Source organism: Chiloscyllium plagiosum, chromosome 21 (genome assembly GCF_004010195.1).
Source record: "Chiloscyllium plagiosum isolate BGI_BamShark_2017 chromosome 21, ASM401019v2, whole genome shotgun sequence".
Classification (NCBI taxonomy): domain Eukaryota; kingdom Metazoa; phylum Chordata; class Chondrichthyes; order Orectolobiformes; family Hemiscylliidae; genus Chiloscyllium; species Chiloscyllium plagiosum.
Window position 1 is genome coordinate 20,202,542 of NC_057730.1, and position 19,703 is coordinate 20,222,244.

The 19,703-nt window shown below is 39.1% G+C and overlaps 1 protein-coding gene across 4 annotated transcripts in view; it reads right to left on the reverse strand.

Moving 5' to 3' along the window:
* eef2k (eukaryotic elongation factor 2 kinase) overlaps nt 1–19,703 on the reverse strand; it is a 63,731-nt gene that overhangs the window by 15,533 nt on the left and 28,495 nt on the right. For 3 of the 4 annotated variants that reach the window (XM_043711408.1, XM_043711410.1, XM_043711409.1), the window contains 13 exons: nt 15,110–15,170; nt 13,329–13,366; nt 10,136–10,307; nt 7,936–8,085; nt 7,304–7,436; nt 6,423–6,550; nt 4,570–4,780; nt 4,311–4,378; nt 3,721–3,795; nt 2,431–2,484; nt 2,204–2,269; nt 1,352–1,492; nt 387–575 (listed from right to left, as the gene is read on the reverse strand). In XM_043711408.1, the coding sequence (XP_043567343.1) occupies nt 387–575; nt 1,352–1,492; nt 2,204–2,269; nt 2,431–2,484; nt 3,721–3,795; nt 4,311–4,378; nt 4,570–4,780; nt 6,423–6,550; nt 7,304–7,436; nt 7,936–8,085; nt 10,136–10,307; nt 13,329–13,366; nt 15,110–15,170 (1,486 nt within the window). The remainder of the gene's footprint in view (nt 1–386; nt 576–1,351; nt 1,493–2,203; nt 2,270–2,430; nt 2,485–3,720; nt 3,796–4,310; nt 4,379–4,569; nt 4,781–6,422; nt 6,551–7,303; nt 7,437–7,935; nt 8,086–10,135; nt 10,308–13,328; nt 13,367–15,109; nt 15,171–19,703) is intronic. The other variant, XM_043711411.1, reaches the window with a different exon arrangement.

Genomic DNA, 19,703 nt, shown 5'->3' on the forward strand with positions numbered 1-19,703 from the left:
TAAATTGATTCCATTTAGGTAGTAATCTGCCTTCCTGTTCTTGCCACCAAAGTGGATAGCCATACATTTATCCACATTAAACTGCATCTGCCATGCATCTGACCACTCACCTAATTTGTCCAGGTCACCCTGTAATCTCCTAACATCCTCATCACATTTCACCCTGCCACCCAGCTTAGTATCAGGCATAACCCTTCATCAGATACATTGCTAGCTACACCGCAACAAAAAAAAGCTTCTAAAGTACAAAAGGGATACCAAACAACAAATATTTGTTTTCATTAAAAATAAAGGAACATCATCAGAAGATAATCATCAATTTCTGCACTCCAATGAATGCCTTACATGGCTGTATAGGTACCTTGTTTACAGTACAGCAAACATACCTCCCCAGTGACATCTGTCAAGATATGATGAGGCAACTGCAGGTAGATTAGACCAAGGGCAACAATTGCTTCCAGTTCTCCACAAAGAGCAGCATGTTCAAGATGGAAGATTGCAGACTTGCGATCCCACTCTTCCAGTTTATCACAGAATCGACCAGCCTCATGATAACGTACCATAGCCAAGTGCACCTGCACGAAAAATATAATTGATTAACTTGTGATTTACAGTGAGATAGGAAATAAACACAGAAAAGGGAGCAATGGGGTGGGTTTTGGATTGTTCCAGGATACAGTAAGCACAGACACAATGAGTTAAGTGGCTCTCTTTTATGCTGTATAATTATGATCTTCTATAACTGTGCCATATAACAAGTTACACTCATTACAATTAAACAAGAGGAATGAAAATTCACTTAAGTCAAGGTGAATTATATGATTGAAGACACAGTGACATTAATCTAACCCTGTATGTTGTAGAAGGGAGAGCTGACAGAAGAAAACAGTATACACATACATCATTAATCACATCCACGCTTATCACTTGCAGTCAGATCATCATACTGAACCTCTCTAATACAGTCCAATGAATGGAGTAAAGTTCAGAATAAGAACACAGAAAAAGCATCCTTATCTAGTGCTTCAATATGGGAGGAAGAGGCAACAACTTCTCAGTACTGTCCCATCTGTTCTCAACAAGATATATATAATGTGATCAGGGATCTAATGTATTCCCCTTTCCCTCTCCAAGTTCCTGTCATACAATGTTGTGTTTTCTGTTGACAATCTCGAATCACTAAATATTCTCGCTAACAATCTGTACCAATATGTCATTGTTCTTATTACTCTCATATTTGACAACACATGATGCAATAATAAAACACTATTTATTGTACTAAACTAGGCAAAATACAATCTGTGAATCCTCAAATCTTTTGACCAGAACATTCCCAAACAGTTAGAATTACCTTGCCCAAAATAGACTTCCCTATTTTCTTTTCCTGCTTGATAGCATTTAATCGCTCCACCTCTACAGCCACACATGAAGGCCGATGCATGTGAGCCCTGGACGTATGGTAAAGGTTCCATTTATCTTCATTGTGGTGATCCTGAATGATAAAATCACACCAAATAAATGCATTGGCTTTGGATTTTTGTCAAAGTAACGATCGACATATACTGAAGCATTTATCTCTCCGATTAAGAAATAAATTGCTTGCTTTACAAATCTAATTGTGTACACTACAGAAATTTGTTGAAATCACATATGCAAACATAACAGCATAAAAATAATAATATTTTGAATTATTCAGCTGTCTATGCCATATCCATGACATTACATGAATCTTCTGCTTTCACAGATCTGAGTCAAGATTCCACAAGCTCTTATGGTAAGCCCAACAGCCAGACTAGAAAATACAAGTCTAATATCAGGAAATTATTTCAATCATAACGTTCCCATCAATTTTCTTCCTCCAACTCCTTCAGGCACCTGGTGATTTCACATTTGAACATAGAAAACAGGCAATCTATTCACAAGCACTTTTTATGAATCATGGCCAATGTGCCCCTCCCTGACACAAGAGTGAAAACAGTTGTACCACCTCCTACTTCAGCTGAGAACAGCTAACTCAGCACAAAACAGTGTCCAAACCTGGCAGCTTCCTAGCTAGGATAGCTTATTAATATATTTGGTGGTTGTTATACCCATTGGGCAAATGAGGGAAACTTTCTGCAACATATCTATATGCATCATGCATTATCAATAAAATACACACAGCATAATAAAATGCAAGGACCAAGCAATCATGCATGATCACCGGCTGAGACTTTTGACTGCGTCTGAGGATGAGTAAGGGTTGGCACCCATTGGGGTTTGCATTTCCCTGATTGAAGAACAATAGGCAAAGAAACAGGTTTAAGAAATAAAAAGAACATTTTAACAAAAACATACATTTCACGCATAAAAACATTGTGCACTGGAAGAGAACTTCAAATACAAAACCGTTGTGAATAAATGCTTCTGGTTACACATTGCAGTACATACCCTTCGAATGCTGTCTTCATCTGATTCACAATATCTTCGAATATTTGCATTCATCTGAGCAGAATTATAAAAACAGGATTCTGATAAGTGTTTTATTGTAGCAACAAACTCAATGGACAGAAAATATTCTCACTAAAGTAAAACAGCAGGTCGGCATTGTGCAATTTTGTCTCAGCAAGAAACGCTTGCTGAAAAATATAATTATAAATATGATTAATTTGATAGCTGCTTTCCCCAAATAATTATAAAATTGTGCATAACTTAGAAACTGTTGATAGAACTGATTTAGCCCCTCACCATTCAATTTGATATATACCTTAAGTTCATCCACCTGCCATTATACTTATGTCTCATGAGTGTGTCAGCCTTGAAAATCTTCAACTGAATCCCCAGCCACAACAGCTTTTCTGGGTCAGAGCTAGAGGTTTCCATTATGTGCAGAAGTTATTTCTTATTGCAGATTTGAAATTCTATTCCAGAATTGCAAACAGTGGGAATGAGGGAGACCTAATTAAACATCTTTTGCAGAAATAGCAGACAGTGTGTCTATACATGGGATTACACAATTGCTTTACAGAGTCTACAGCACAGAAACAAGCCAGTCAGCACAACTTGTCTGTACTCGTGTTTTATAAATGACACAATGCTCCTCTTTGCCTTTCTTCATTTCACACTGTTAGCATAACCTTCTATTCATATAACTATTCTTATTCTTCTTGACTGCTATATAGTATTAGTATTCAGAAGTATTGGGGTGGCACGGTGGCTCAGTGGTTAGCACTGCTGCCTCACAGCACCAGGTCCCAGGTTCGATTCCAGCCTCGAGCACTGGGTACGTTCTCCCCGTGTATGCGTGGGTTTCTTCCGGGTGCTCCGGTTTCCTCCCACAGGCCAGGTGAATTGGCTATGCTAAATTGCCCAAAGTGTTAGGTGCATTAGTGAAAGGGAAATGGGTCTGGGTGGGTTACTCTTCGGAGGGTTGGTGTGGACTGGTTGGGCTGAAGGGCCTGTTTCCACGCTGTAGGTAATCTATTCCTTTCTCTCTCATGTTCATCCAGCTACCCCTTAAAATGCATCTACACTATTTGCCTCAACTGCCATATGGTAGTGAATTCTACATTCTCACCATGCTCTGGGTCAAGAAGTTTCTTCTGAATTTCCTATTTGATTTATGAATGACAACCTTAATCTCTAATTTTGGACTTTTCCACCACTGGAAATAGCTTCTCTCATATTTATTTCATTAAGCTCTTTCATTATTTTTCCATATAATGGAAATTTGCTTATTACCCGATCTGCAAACTCCCCTTCCAAATCACTTCGCCGCTCACTGGGACATCCACTGTCACCACCATTTTCAGACATCTAAGAGCAGAATTGAAGAATCACATCAAAGCAGGCTCTGATAAAGCTCCAAAAGTCCATGCTGAACAGTTATCTGACTATGCAAGGCAGGTCAAAAAGTAGTTAAATGGTTTTTTAAGTGGATGTGCAAAAATAATCTCCTTATATTTTCTGATCCAAATTTCAGTGCAAGTGTTTTCTATGAGGAGTTAAAATGATAATATAAACCTGGTGCTAAAAAATACTAGAAAGGATGAGGGGTAGAACTTTATTTTATGATCCTAAAGCACCAATTTAATGTGGATTTGGCACAACATCAAAAGGATGAAATGTTTGATACCTAAATGGATGTACCTTAATGCAGAAGTCTACAATCTTAATTAATTGTAAGAGAAGTAGAAAAGCAAAAGCAGAGCGCTTGTGTGTGTATGGTGGCATGTATGTTAACATCTTATGTTACAGAGCTACCTGAAGTTAGTTCTACAAAACAGACTATTAAGTGAAAAACTACAATCACAATTTATATTTGATTTTACCCTTCTCTCAGCCAATGAATCACTGTGCTCATCACCCAGATTATCAACTTGATTCAAAACTGTCCAACCTAAGTAAAACAAAGAAGCGAGTACAACAGGTTAACAGAAGTATCTTAACAGAGTCATGGAAATTGACTATGGAATACAACCCTAACAGTTTAAAAAAAAACTGCAGATTACCCACATTCCACAACAGTAAAAATAGCCATCATGACCCCGTTACACTTTAACAAAGTAACTGAAAAAGAATGGAATGTACCCATTGGAGATCTCCCCAGCAAATCTTCCTTAGGACTCCACCAAGATGATGGGGAGGAGGGAAGAGAGTCAAATGGGCTGTCACTCAAATTTTCATCTGCAGAGGTCTCAGAGAGGCGTGATAGAATTGGCGGTCTGGAACCAGAGATGGTTCTCACCCGAGTGCTTCCACAGACTTCCTCTGTGCCTCGAAGGACAGTTTTGGCTGTTTTCTGATTCAAGGGAGACAGAAAAATATTTATTCAAAGAGGAGCACCCATTCATACATAGGTGAGAAAATGACAAATATCGGTCAAGAAGCTGAAGAACATTTTACAGGTGTGACTATACTCATGTATACTTTCTGATTTAGGAAAATTCCACTCAATACTAATCAGTTACATGTTAATTTTTTTCAACCAGGCAGATTAGTTTTACCTTCATAAAATCACCTATATCCACTTGTATCACATTTGCTGCTGAAACCCTAGTCCAATATCTATGGTTAGGCTGACGTTGCAAGTAACAGTCATGCCATACAAATGCTGAGCAATGGCCGCATCCAACAGTAGAGGATCTAATCATCGCCCCTTGGCATACAATAGTATTCCCATTGCTGAATCCCCTGCTAACAACACCCTGGGATCTTACTATTAAGCAGAAATTGGACTAGGACAGCCATTGGTTACTGTGGCTATAAATTCATGCCAAAGATTAGGAATCTTTCAGTGAGCAGCTCACCTCCTGACAGATTGTCCAAAACACGATTCAGAAGGGTGATGGAACATTTGGGACTTGCTTGGATGACTGCAGCTCCAATACTCAAGAAGCTTGATACAATCCAGGACAAAGCAACCCATTCAATTGGCACCAAATCCACAAATATTCACCCTCCACCACTGACACTTAAAAGCAGCAGCACGTACCATCTACAAGATACTCTTAGACAGCACATTCCAAATCTATGACCACCACCATCTAGAAGACAAGGGCAGCAGATGCATATAAACACTACCACTTGCAAGTTCCCCTCCAAGCCATTCATCATCTTGACTTGGAAATATATCACCTTCAGTGTTGCTGAGTCAAAATCCTGGAACTCCGTCCCTAACAGCATTGTGAGTCTACCTACACCAAATGGGCTGCAGTGGTCAACAATGCAGCTCACATCACTTGTCTAAGAAAACTACAGTTAGGTAATAAATACCGGCCCAGCCAGCATTCCACACGTCCCATCAATGAATAGTAAAAATATTTGCAGACTCAATTATTCCACCATCCTACTAGCGAACCTCATATCCCCAACCCTCCACAAAATTTAGCTCAACTAAATTCTGCTACTATATCCCACACCACCCCAACACAATTCCTTCTCTCTACCCTCCCCATCTGCACCTCTTATCTTCCTCAGATTCTCAGTTCCAAAATTCATTTTCAGCCTTGCCATTTGAGTCTGAAGTAATAAAGGCACTATGTAATAGAATGGTGGTTCAATAAAGGTACTTAATTGTAAGTCCTTTTTCTCTTCTTTCAAGATAAAACCACTAATGTGGTACCAAATAATGTAGATCGAGGCCTAATTGCATGATGACTGATTAACCTATTTAACCATGGCATTAGAAGAATGAAGCAGGAAAAAAAAAGCACCTGCTTTGCTATGGCAATGGCTAATCCTGCTGGACAATCTTATGTTGGACAGTCCCCATTGGAATGCTCTCATAGTTGATACTCCCAATTTGGGCTCCCCCAAGAAAAACAGGTTAGGCTCCTCTATGAAGAACAGTGTAACTTGGTCCGAAACCACAACTGCAATCCTTCAAGAGTCATTACATTTTCGAAGGAAATAGAGAGAAACAGATGATATAAAGCACTGACCAGTAGATTCTGTGCATGTTCCAATGCTTCCTTTTCTTTAATAGATAGATCAAATGGCGTAAGTCCCATTTTCTTACAAATGCTGTTGCATGCATGAGAGTGAAAAAACAAGGCCATCCCTCGTACACCTGTGGTGAGAAGTGCTGGATCAGTATAATTTTCTTCAAAAAATGAACACCTTTTTTAAAAAGAAACGTATATCACATTGTGAGCTGTTGTAATGACTCAGTGCAGAGCTGACCTAAACAAACCAGGAAAGATGTGGGATTGATCCCCAATTTGTCTGAATTGAACTAATTTGTTGAAGCAGCAGTGTAAGTAATGCAATCAATCAGTCTCACTGTCAATGGGATGAGAATTTTTTTTTTTAAACCCTCACAGTCAAATAGCACATAACAATTCACTGTCCAGGAATCTCTTATGGGTGAGGTATCAGAGGGCTACCACTGTCCACAATTTTGAACAACTCTATCATATCTCCTGTTGGCTTTTATAGCTTGAAAGCATATGTCAGATTCTCTACTCTCTTTATGCAACACCAGTCCCTCATCTTTGGTACCATTATCTTACTGAATAACAAATTAGATTCAAAAGACCGAAAAGGTTTACTCCTGTTCCTATGGCATTATATTCTTAATCTGGTAAATCTCCTCTGTGCCCTTTGAAAACAAATGACACCATTCCTGAAGTGTGGTGCTCAGAATAATAAAATACTACAGATTTGATCAAACCAGTGATTTGTAAAAAAAACATTCAGCTCAACTTCCTTTTTATCATAAATTGTTACACTGAGACATACAAAAATCGACAAATAGTTTGAGTAACTCAGATCAGTAAAGGAACAGTGATGAATTTGTCACTTGTTTATAAAGAAATATTACCCAAATTGCCATCTCCAAAGTCTGTACCACCAAATGTATGAATCTGAGGATCTGTGTACAAGTCTCCCACTCCCTGAATGTCAACAACAATCAGCTGGTGTGCAGAGCGTTCAAAGGTGAAATGGCTAAATGCCTGCAATTATATGACAAGGTCAGAGGAAGGATTAATGAATGAGTTTTGTTTCAGCAGAAGGGTATTTTGCAATTCAGAATACACATGATTATCACAGACAATATTTGACAATAGATTTCACACACTGAACACACCACAGTAGATACCATATTACATAACATGAGTTATTTTTTTTAAAAAACAGACCAAATCCCAGAAAATAAGTATTTAACAGGAGTCTTACTCCATTTAGAATTTTCAAATTAGACATCTACCCTTCGAAAACGGGAGAATTACTTTAAATTTCAGGAAACAATTTCCTTTCAATCAATCCCAAGGGACATCAAATCATCCTTTTGTAAGTAGTATAATTTTCCATGCACACATATACTTAGAATTCTTTTCTGGTTGGAAAATATTCAGATATAGAGTACCATCAGGTAGTAGAAACGAAGTTTTACCTGGCTAGAGCTGAATAGAGCACTTACCTATTTTGCATTATTTCCAATCTCGTGCTTACCTGTGGAGTAAGGCGAAAATTTTCATCTCTTACGAAGCCAGAATTGGAGTTGTATTTGATGTATTTACCCTCTATATAGTGCTCCAAATGGTACAGAGGCTTTCCAGGCCTATCCTTCATCTCTAAAATACACATCTGCATAATGTCAACCTATTAAGAGTAAAATAATTAAAAAGCAGAAGACACTTGCTAACAACTTTTGCTGCCTTTGTCTACGTCCCCCCAAACATCCACTCCCATTGCTCCTGCCAGCAAAAGCTCACTCTGGGGTATGTATTTGGTTATCAAGCCTCCCAATGAGAAATTATAAAGGAAAAAAGAATGGACATTAGTGCTTTTCATTTTTTTTTAAAAAATGATTTTCCAATATGTCTGATTGACAATTATGTTTTTGAGATGTTTGTAGGAAATGTGGCAGCTAATTTGCAAACAACAAGATCCTACAATCAGGAATGCAACACATGACCAGTTAATCTTTTTCGGTGAAGTTGGCTGAAGGATAAATAAAGACCTGGGCACCTGGGAGAATACTTTATTCTTTTCCAAAATAATGTCATGGATCTTTCACGTCTACCTGTGATGCCTCAGTTTATAAAAATGATCCACTCCCTCAGTTCTGTGCTAGGATAGTGGGCACTGATTTGTCTCTAGACAGCATGACTCGAACCCACAACCTTCATCTTCAGTGCAGAGTATACTGCTCAATGAGCCATAGTGTAATCCTAGATTGAGAGTATTGACAGGTCACTTGAACTGCGAATGAAACACAATCCCATCTTCACAACAAAAAAAGAGACAAGGAAAGATTAAAGACGACCAGCAAACATTGTGTGCTCCAATAGAGTGGAGACAATGTCAAATTTCATTTCCTGCATGCTTATTGACAGATACCAGATCTAACACCAATTCACAGATTTTGCCAAACATTAACTTCTACAGTTCATCTGATGGGAGTGAACATATTAATAGGATAAGTGAATAACTCAAGTCTAGGGTTGATCCCTTGCCTGTGGTGAGTCCATTGGTCTCAACCAGGGTAACAGTGAACACAACTGTCAGTTGGACAACATACTAAAATGTAGTTAGTGCTCATGGAATCCTAACATTAACAAATAGCAGATACACAAGAAACTAAGTTTTGTAGTATCTCACTGACTGGATTACGTCCACTTTATTTTGACTACGTCTTCTAAGAATGGTTTTCCCCCGCCTTGGAAATTTTTTTCATATAGATCCAACACCCCTGTTTTCCCTTCAATGGATTGAACATAGCAATTTTATACCAGTTTGACTCCATTAACAACACAAAGTGAGGGAGACATAAATAAAAACAAAATACAGTGCGTGTTGGAAATCTGAAATAAAAATGAAAAGTGCTGGAAATACTCAGCAGATTGGACAGCATCTATGGAGAAAGAAACACAGTCAAGGCTTCAAGTTGAATATACATTTCCTTCAGGACTGAAGAAAGGTAGAAATGTGTTTGGACTTTTGTCCTTTCAACAGATGCTTCAGACCTACTCAATATTTCTAGTGCTTTCCATTTTCAGGCAAGGAGATATGTCTTACTTGCATTACTAAAACATCAGCATACTGTAAATCAAATCATTCAACATGTTTTTTGTTTAATAAATTCTCTCAATAGGTTATTCTTTTTAGATGCAGTGTAAGTTCAAATGATTTATCTGCAAATTATTTTCAGACAATGTTTGTGATAAACAAGGTGCTAATCTTGCAGTGCAATCATTATCACACAGACAGTAGACACTGTTAGTACAAAACGAGATGTTAAATAAAGTTAAATAAAGCATATATTTTGGTCATGTGATTGTCATTTTACAATGGTACTTCCGATTCATAACTTTATTTGAACTTTCACGCCCAATTAGATTCTTGCTCTGTAACTCTTTATGATAGATTCATCACAGTTCATAATTCCTTAAATTGTACACAGACCCTAAATCATTAGTCTCAAAAGGATTCAAAAAATGATTATCGAGATGACGTATAACATGATCAAGACTTTTGTTAAGCAAGATTATCAAGGGTTACAGACCCAAAGCTGGTACGACTAAAGTACAGATCAAGCATGATCAAAACGAATGGTAGAACAGGCTACAGGAGCTGACTGGCTCTCTCTTGTTGCCATGTTCAGAATTCTGAACTCTCTAAACAGTAAACCTAATATCTATTTCTTCACCTGTTTTGGAGGTTTGTGCCTGTTGTACTCTTCGCCCCAGAGTTTTGCCTCCATCTGAAGTCGGACATCCTCAAAATACACTTCCCGGTCCACAGAATCTAAGTAGCACTTAGCTACATAATTAGAGGCAGAGTTCCATTGTTGATGACGTGTGAAATTAGAGAGCTTCTTCCTGATAAAAAGTAACAAAGTAACAAAATACAGCCTTTGATTCAACTAATCAGCAAATAGACAATTCTTTCTCACTAACTGCTCCATTCAATCCCTCAGGAGTTCTAAAACCTTTGAACCCTCATTGACACATGATTCCATAATTGAAGATTGTGTTCCAGTATCTAGTCCAATTGGTCCTTAATCAAAGGCGAGTCTCACAATGTGTGATTACGACTTTTTGGAGCATTACAACAGAACCTAAACTCTGTGCTTCCCCATTAAACATACTCATATGCCTAGCCACACGACACACCAGCAAATTTCACATATAAATAAAGACAACTAGGGTGGCACTTCCCTCCCCTTCAGACACACAGTATCATCTACACCCAGGTGACAAGGCAAATAAAACACACTAAAGCAATCTATTATACAAGTCAGTTAAAAGTAATTCAACCCAGACAGAGTTATATAAAGGATGCCATTTTAGTTCATGTAAGAAATGTGCAGAAATGATTGCAAAACAGCTTGGCACATCCAAAGCCTTACAATCCTGCAATGCAAATAGGTTTCCACTGTCGGTTTAAAAACATGCAGCATAACAGCACTATGACAAGGTTTTAAATTCATATCATATTTTCATGAAGACACAAATTTAGAGAAACGTCCTGCTCTGTGTCTGCAGTATTTCAAAGTGTCAGCAAATCAGCTAAACTACTTATAAGGGAGAAATCCCAGACCTCACAAAGCTATAAATAATCTAAAATAAATCTTCATTGACTGTGATTTTAAAATAAACAAATTTGCAAGAGAAACAAAATAATATCTGGGAAAATGGCAGAGGAAGGACACTGAGAACCCTTTCTGGCAAACAGCTTTCCCTGGAGGAAGAGTCAAAAATCTCTTCTCAGAGACTGTAAAATTCTGGGGATAGATTTACTTTGCATGGCAGGGATCCCCGCATACCAGCTGTCCAGCAGCTTGGAATCACTCCATGGAGCCTCCACGGGTTGAAACTTCAAGCAGTCCCCAATGAAGAGAAGTGAAAATCTGAGGTATTAATGGCAACCTAGGGGTGAGGACCAACGGCAGTTATGACCTCATGGGAGATTGCCTCCAAAACACACTGTGGAATGCCTAAAAAGTTCACCCACTCTTTTGCTCAACACCAGCCCACTCAGTAAAAGTTGCCAAAGTTTATGCAGAAAGACATCTTTGACAACAAGTTGGTCAGGTAATGGTCTGCACAAACGTTCTAAAAGCCTGCAAAAAAAAAAGATGGCAGATTCTGTCATGATTTCCCAAGCAGAATGTCAAAAACATATGGCAGAATCTTTCATCATCAGAACTTTCAAACAGGCTGCAAAATATGGCTTTGGTTGATAAAGGTTTCCCTGTAACATCTTTCCTGCATGTCCAGTTTCATCCTGCCACACAGTTCCTCCTGAAGAGTTAAACCCAAAACATCGACTTTTCTATCTCTGGTGCTGCCTGGCTTGCTGTGTTCTTCCAGGCTCCTGCATGTTTATTTTGGATTCCAGCACCTGCAGTTTTTTTGTCTTTACACACTGCCTCCAAGGGAGCTGCGGTGAGGAAGAGATTGTTGCCAACCCCCCCCCTCTGGAATGTGCCTTTGAAAAGAAGACCTTGAGGGAGATGCAGTGGTTTTTGATGAGGTGGCTTTTCTGGAGATTTGTTCCAAGCAACTCTGTGCTCTGTGGGCTATTCCCAGGAATGCAAACCAAGATAAACATGAATTGTAACTGAAGGACCATTAACTCAGTGAAAGAAGCTCTTCCGTCTGCCCAAAACCTGCTGGCTTTGCAGTGCAAAGAAATGCAGACTGGCACATTGCAAGGTTCAGCCATAGTACACACCAAGGGGTTGGGAATTGTAAAACCCTTTGGATTGTTTGTACATTGCGAACATCAAGAATGTTGAAAGTGTACTGAAGTGCCTTAGAGTGGAACACTTTATATGGACAAGTTCAATTCTACTACACTTTCTGTACACTTCGTTGGAAATACTTTGCCTTCAGGTTGTCTGCCCAACATGGAGTGTATAAGGAAATATCAAAAGTATTACAGCTGTATTCAGGCACTGAACAGTGAAACATGTTGTATGGAGACAAGTTCAATTTACTACACTCTTTAATTTCCAAATCAAGATGTTTTGCAATGTATTTAAATATTTTAATTATAAATTTTAAATACTTTGGGGAACAAAACTACTGGGGTACCCATCTGGCAAGAGTCTCCCCTTCTTCGGTTCAAATAGCAACAAGGAAGGCATTTACATGGCCATTAATTGGCCTCAAAGGCCTTAATTATAATCAAGGGGGGTAGGTTGCCTGACACCTTTATGGCACTCCTACAATAAAAAAATGGGAGGTGAGCTGGCAGGTGGTGTTCAAGCTACGAATTGCACTTTACAAACCCCACCTTAAAATATTGCATTCCCAATTTCCACAGTTCTACTGGGTGCTGGAAATCCCTTTTGCAAGAAGGTGAAGTCAGTAAATAGTAACCACAAACTGGAGGTCTGATTCTTCCTGTGCTCTATAAGCCAGGGGAAATGAGTTTGATTGTGATAGCCATGTCACTGTCCCATCTTTGATGTGCCCGAATTGGAGATTCCTTGGCCTGCCTAATTCCATATCAGAACAGTTGTTGCAGTGGGACACAGGAATCATTCAGTTTTCTTTTTAGAAGCCACAGGAGAAACAAAATCAAGTGGTATATAAAAACCTGTATTAAATCCTGTTATTTGGAGGGAAGGGAAGTGATTGGCCCCAGTTCATCTAGTTCTACCACTATTGCTTACATTCTCTTGAGAGAAAGACTGTGAATTTTCCATTATCTACATTATAAAACAGAAGCTATTCACTAACATGATAAGTTAACTGCACAACCAGAGCAAACAAAAATGAACTACATTAGAGAACGTACAGCTTAACTTCACCACTCAATATCCCTGCCTTCACTACCCATATTGACCTATATTGAATATTCAAAGGCATCAAAACAGCTATAAAACTCACGTTCTGTAACATTCCCGCATTGCACCACGACCAAAGGGCTGAAAGGGAAACATGTATATTTTAACTTATAGACAAACTAGTAAATTTTGTAAAACTTTATCAAAAGTATAATGAAGGTCATGTACTTATTCCTGGTGAAGCTCTCATAAGCTTTTCTTTTGCTATTAAAGTCACGAAATGAGGATTCAAATCATATGTTTCGTTGTATCCTGTACACAATTCAGTAAAAGCATGCATGCTGCAGTGATGTACGTCATGCACAGTACTGATCTAAATAGACAATAAACTAAACTATCTTTATGCTCAAATTTCAGCAAGGATAGTAGAAAGCTAAGTGGAGTATGGCAAGATCCAAAATCACCTTACATCAATCCCATGTAACGGGTGCTCAACAGATTTGGTAGTTATAGCAGGCTCAGAAGCAGGTGGTTTTCAGTAAGGTGCGTAGCATTGAGGGAAGCAAAGAGTAAAGAACCTGATCAACAGTGCATCCACTACAGTTGTTTCAAGGTATATTCCAAAGTTGAAGAAACACGATGGCAATCTACTCAAAAGAACCAACTGTTTGCAGGAGACACAGTACCACCTAGTTCTATGCAAGATGAAACAGGTGGAAAGCTGTTTTCATGTAGAACAGCAGCAGAACTAAAGATTAGGTCAATTTGTGACCTAATTAAAACTATTGGAGAATCTCTGAAGACAGTATATATGTGTGCATACTAGGCCTCGTTAATATACACATTGAGTTTCAAGACTCAGATTCGATTCCTTGGATGACTGTCTGTGTGGAGACTGCACGAGTTTCCTCCAGGGTGTTCTGGCTTCCTCCCACAGTTCAAAATGTGTAGGTCAGGTGAATTGGCCATGCTAAATTGCCCATAGTGTTAGGTGCATTAGTCTGAGGGAAATGGGTCTGGGTGGGTTACTCTTCGGAGGGTCGGTGTGAACATGTTGGGCTGAAGGGCCTGTTTCCATACTATAGGATACTAATCTAATCTTAAAAAAACAAGGTGTGTTTTTCATTAGCATATAGAACAATGCTGTTATTTGTATTACAAATATTTTTAAATTCTGTATTTAAATAATGCCGATCACGATGTCAGGGTATTTCAAAAAGTAACTGAGGGTAAATTGAGTACTTTTGAAATGCAGTCACCATTATCATTTTGGGAAGCATGACTGTGAACAGCTAGGCCCCACAATGATGCAACATTGGCCAGGGCACCAGAGGAAACTCCCTTGCTCTTTTTTATATGGTGCTCTTACATCTTGTATATCTCAGACTGCACATGAGACCTTGGTTTCAAGTCTTGTCAAAAAAGGCACCACCAAAACTACAGTATTTCCTCTGCATTGACATTCCAACAATGTAGCAGTCCCTCATTGGTTTTACCCTTTGTGTGCAATTCTTTTAAAAATAGTGAGCCTTAAATATATAGCCTTCTGATACAGGCATGAGAATACTACCACTGGGTAAAGATTTATCAAAGAAACAATGTCCCATTTAGACAGGTTGCTTTTCAGGGCACGGAGGTGCATACTCTTTCTTCTTCAATGCTAATTAGGTTCAAGAATAGGAAAATAACTCCTGCAGAGTAAACCTTCTACAACCAGCTGAGAACTGGCAATGACCTGGGACCATGCTCCTTGGCTACTTTCTGTTTGGATTAACAGTACCATATGTAGATAAAACAGACAAGATACTTAACAGCAAGATCTGAAACAGCTGCTATATGAAATAGTATAAAAATGTTAATATTTTACAACAATAGTAGTATTACCTGTTTTGCCATTTTCACGAATACTTTATCTTCGACCCATTTTCCTGAAATAGCATTGTATCTATTAACACAGAAAATCAAGAGAGATAAATTAATGAATTCTGAATAATTTCTCCACACCAACTTGTTCTCTCACTTTCTACACAACCACACACTCCATCACACTGGGGTGGACATCACCAGGCTATTAATGGCCAGGAAAGGGCAACAGGGAGATTGGAAACTCTTTTTTTGAAGGTTATTTCCTCTTCAAGTCATCAAGTGAATTAAGCTCATCCGACCAGGATCAGCAAACATAAAAAATAAAATGTATGTTTATGTAGCGTCTTTTAGGGTCTCTTGAAGTTCAGTCTCCCTGCAATGTAGGAAAGCCAAGTCAAACATTCAGACTATCTGGTTAGCTGTAAAGTTCAACAACTAGAACTTCTAGATTGCCTAAAGTGGCTCTAAAAAAAGAATCTAATCATTACAGCCTTTTACAAAACCTTTTCTCTGGCACTCAGGTTTCAGAAATTACCGTACGTGGATCCCATATTTCCAACATTAATGATTTGCTCACACAATCTAATATCGCCTTCTATGACAATCTAACAAATTTTAGTCAGTTGTAAAGTATAATGAATGCTCTATGAATAATCAGCTTGCTTGTTCAGCTGACTGCTCTATACCCAAACTGACATTCTCAGAAGAACCAGCAATTGACATCAACTTATGGAATGTTACTCTTGTATAATTTTTCTGAAAGGGAAACCCAGTAAACTGGCCCTTGAAGAGTTTCCTGGCCAGGTGGTGGAATGCCAAATCAGTCAACAACCTCTGAAACTAGATTCCTACCAGCCAAGCCACATTGTACAAAATGCTTTCCCACACCATAATATCAACAGATGTCTACAGGAATGGTCTGAAACAAGGTAACAAACATTGCTTGGAGGCACAGTTAGATGTCGTTAATAGGCAGATAGCTGGCATCAAGGGTGCATGCCAGCACTGATCAGGAAAAGACATGAGAAAATAAAAGAGTGCCGCAAACAATGTGACAATAAGCCATCCAGATCGGAGGCTCCCAGTAATGAACAGTAACTATCACTATTAAGTTAAATGATCTCAGTTTTAGCCTGATTCAGAATTCTACAATTGGCCTGAGCATTTATAGTCAGAGAGATGTACAGCATGGAAACTGACCCTTTGGTCCAACTCGTCCATGCCGACCAGATATCCCAACCCAATCTGGTCCCACCTGCCAGCACCCGGCCCGTATCCCTCCAAACCCTTCATATTCATATACTCATCCAAATGCCTCTTAAATGTTGCAATTGTTCCAGCCTCCACCACTCCCTCTGGCAGCTCATTCCATACACGTACCACCCTGTGTGTGTAAAAGTTGCCCCGTAGGTCTCTTTTTGTTTTATCTTCCCCATCTTACCCTAAATCTATGCACTCCAGTTCCGGACTCCTCCATCTCAGGGAAAAGATCTTGTCTGTTTATTCTATCCATGCTCCTCATGATTTTATAAACCTCTATAAAATCACCCCTCAGCCTCAGCCTCAGCCTCCAACACGCCAGGGACAACAGCCCAAGCCTGTTCAGCCTCTCCCTATAGCTCAAATCGACCAACCCTGGCAACACCTTTGTAAATCTTTCCTGAATCCTTTCAAGTTTCACAATATCCTTCCAATAGGAAGGAGACCAGAATTGCACACAATATTCCAACAGTGGCCTAACCAATGTCCTGTTCAACAGCAACATGACCTCCCAACTCCTGTACTCAGTACTCTGACCAATAAAGGAAAGCATACCAAACACCTTCTTCACTATCCTATCTACCTGCGACTCCACTTTCAAGGAGCTATGAACCTGCACTCCAAGGTCTCTCTGTTCAGCAACACTCCCTAGGGCCTTACCATTAAGTGTATAAGTCCTGCTAAGATTTGCTTTCCCAAAATGCAGCACCTCACATTTATCGAAATTCCATCTGCCACTTCTCAGCCCATTGGCCCATCTGATCAAGATCCCGTTATACTCGGAGGTAACCTTCTTCGCTGTCCACTACACCTCCCATATTGGTGTCATCTGCAAACTGACTAAGTATACCTCTTATGCTCACATCCAAATCATTTATATAAATGAAGATAAGTAGTAGACCTAGCACCAATCCTTGTGGCACTCCACTGGTCACAGGCCTCCAATCTGAAAAACAACCGTCCACCACTACCCTCTGTCTTCTACCTTGCAGTCAGTTTTGTATCCAAATGGCCACTTCTCCCTGTATTCCATGAGACCTAACCTTGCTAATTAGTCTCCCATAGGGAACCTTGTTGTACACCTTACTGATGTCTATATAGATAACTTCCAACACTCTGCCCTCATCAATCATCTTTGTTACTTCTTCAAAAAACTCAGTCAAGTTTGTGAGACATGATTTCCCATGCACAAAGCCATGCTGACTATCCCTAATCAGTCCTTGCCTTTCCAAATACATGTACATCCTGTCCCTCAGGATTCCTTCCAACAACTTGCCCACCACTGACGTCAGGCTCACTGGTCTATAGTTCCCTGGCTTGTCCTTACCACTTTTCTTAAATAGTGGCACCACATTAGCCAACCTCCAGTCTTCTGGCACCCCACCTGTGACTATCGATGATACAAATATCTCAGGAAGGGGCCAACAATCACTTCCTTATCTTCCCACAGAATTCTAGGGTACACCTGATCAGATAACACCTTTACCAGACCAGCCAGGGTTCCTCATACTGATTGAAACTCAGTGACCTTGGTGGAAAGGGCATGTGGGTCAGATGTCCAGGAAGAAAGATAAGGCTTTGTTGTGATGACCTTAAGTCATTAGACATTTATTCTCCAACTGCAGACATATGGTCACTTGGGTATGATAGTGGAGAAAATAATGTTATAGAATTCAAGTGAGGAAGAGACCAGGGAGTTTGTCATTTCCAATAAAAGGGTACTCCCCACTTTCACTGGGATAAAAAAAAAGGCCCCCACATTATACACAGACTATATTTTTAGCCTTGAAAAGTAACAGCTGCAACAAGAAGAAGCAGTTACCAAAAGAAGGTTCAATACCCTATGGCATGATATTCTGCTAGAACAGCTTGTTGTTAAATACTGTGTCGAATTTTAACCACTGCTCAAGAGCTATGTAACACATCCTATGAATGCCATGATGTAGAGGTGCCAGTGTTGGCCTGGGATGGACAAAGTTAAAAATCACAATGCCAGTTTATAGTCCAACAGGTTTGTTTGGAAGTACAATAGAAGATTTGTGTTTGTAGATACATTTTATTTTGTTCAAAAGGCACAACTTGTAGGCAGTTAATCTATGTGACATTTTATAAATTCCTACTTTGGACATAGAACTAGTCTAACTCAAGGTTGGGATACAGACTGACTCTAACCTCACTGTCTGAACTGAGATGCTTCTTTTTTATAAAACCTTAAGTTATATTGAGTCTGTGACTTGAAAGTAGTTCTGGGATTTACATATTAATCAATTGAAACCTGTATCCCCAGTCTAAGTGATTAAAGAGTCAACAGTAATCTAGGTTTGTTCAATACACTACATCAGTTGTATGACACTTGGATCTTTTACTATAAATTCTGTGTCCTATGACCTTGCCCCACTAGCTACTTGACGAAGGAACAAGGATCTGAAAGCTTCTACTTCCAAATAAACCTGTTGGATGATAACCTGGTGTTGTGCAATTTTTAACATCATATGAACAAAAAGTGAGAATAGTGAGGTTGCCTCTTGGACAATCAGATCTCCAGATTATTATTTTCCCACAAAGTTGTAGTATTGTACTCGCACTTTCAATAAGAACTGATGCGTCTATTTTTGGCCTATGGTTAGAAAAATGTATGAATCTGGATAGCAGCTGCACACTTTAGTCTGCTCTGTGATGCTCTGCAGCAACAATGTGCTGATAAGAACATAAAGGAATTAGTAGATGCTTTAAATTATATAGGTGGGGAGGTGTTTTATATGTTGACATTCATACATGATTGTTCATTCCCAGTGGATTTCCCATGAACTGCAGAGTTGCAAGTTTGACCAAATGGCTGAAAGCCAAGTATAATAATAAATCTAGGTTACATTGCATTGCTGTAGTCAGCTAGTGTTACTGTTTCTGCTTACAGTGTTGCTATTTAAAGGTTGTCCTCTGACATACTGGAGCTTTCAGCAATGCTTTAAGGCATGAAAAATATTCAAGTAAGTTTTAAAACAGAAGAAAATCAATTAAATTACTAAAAATGAAATAAATCATGTGGCTGAGGTTCTTTTATACTGCTATAAAAAGTAGTTAATTTCTAGTGGAAGATTAGATGTTTCCTTAAAATATCTGGACAGGAGACAGAGCAGATTTACTAGATAAGTGCATGGCGAGAGGTGACAGAGTAGATTTTGACAGCATAGATGTGAAGTCAGTAATCATAGGGTACAGATTTAAACTAATTTACTTTTTTGGAGCAAGTGGAGGGGCAGAGAGAGAGAGAGAGAGACAGAGAGTGTGAGAGAGTGAGTGAGAGTGTGTGTGAGAGAGTGAGTGAGAGAGTGTGTGTGTGTGAGAGAGAGAG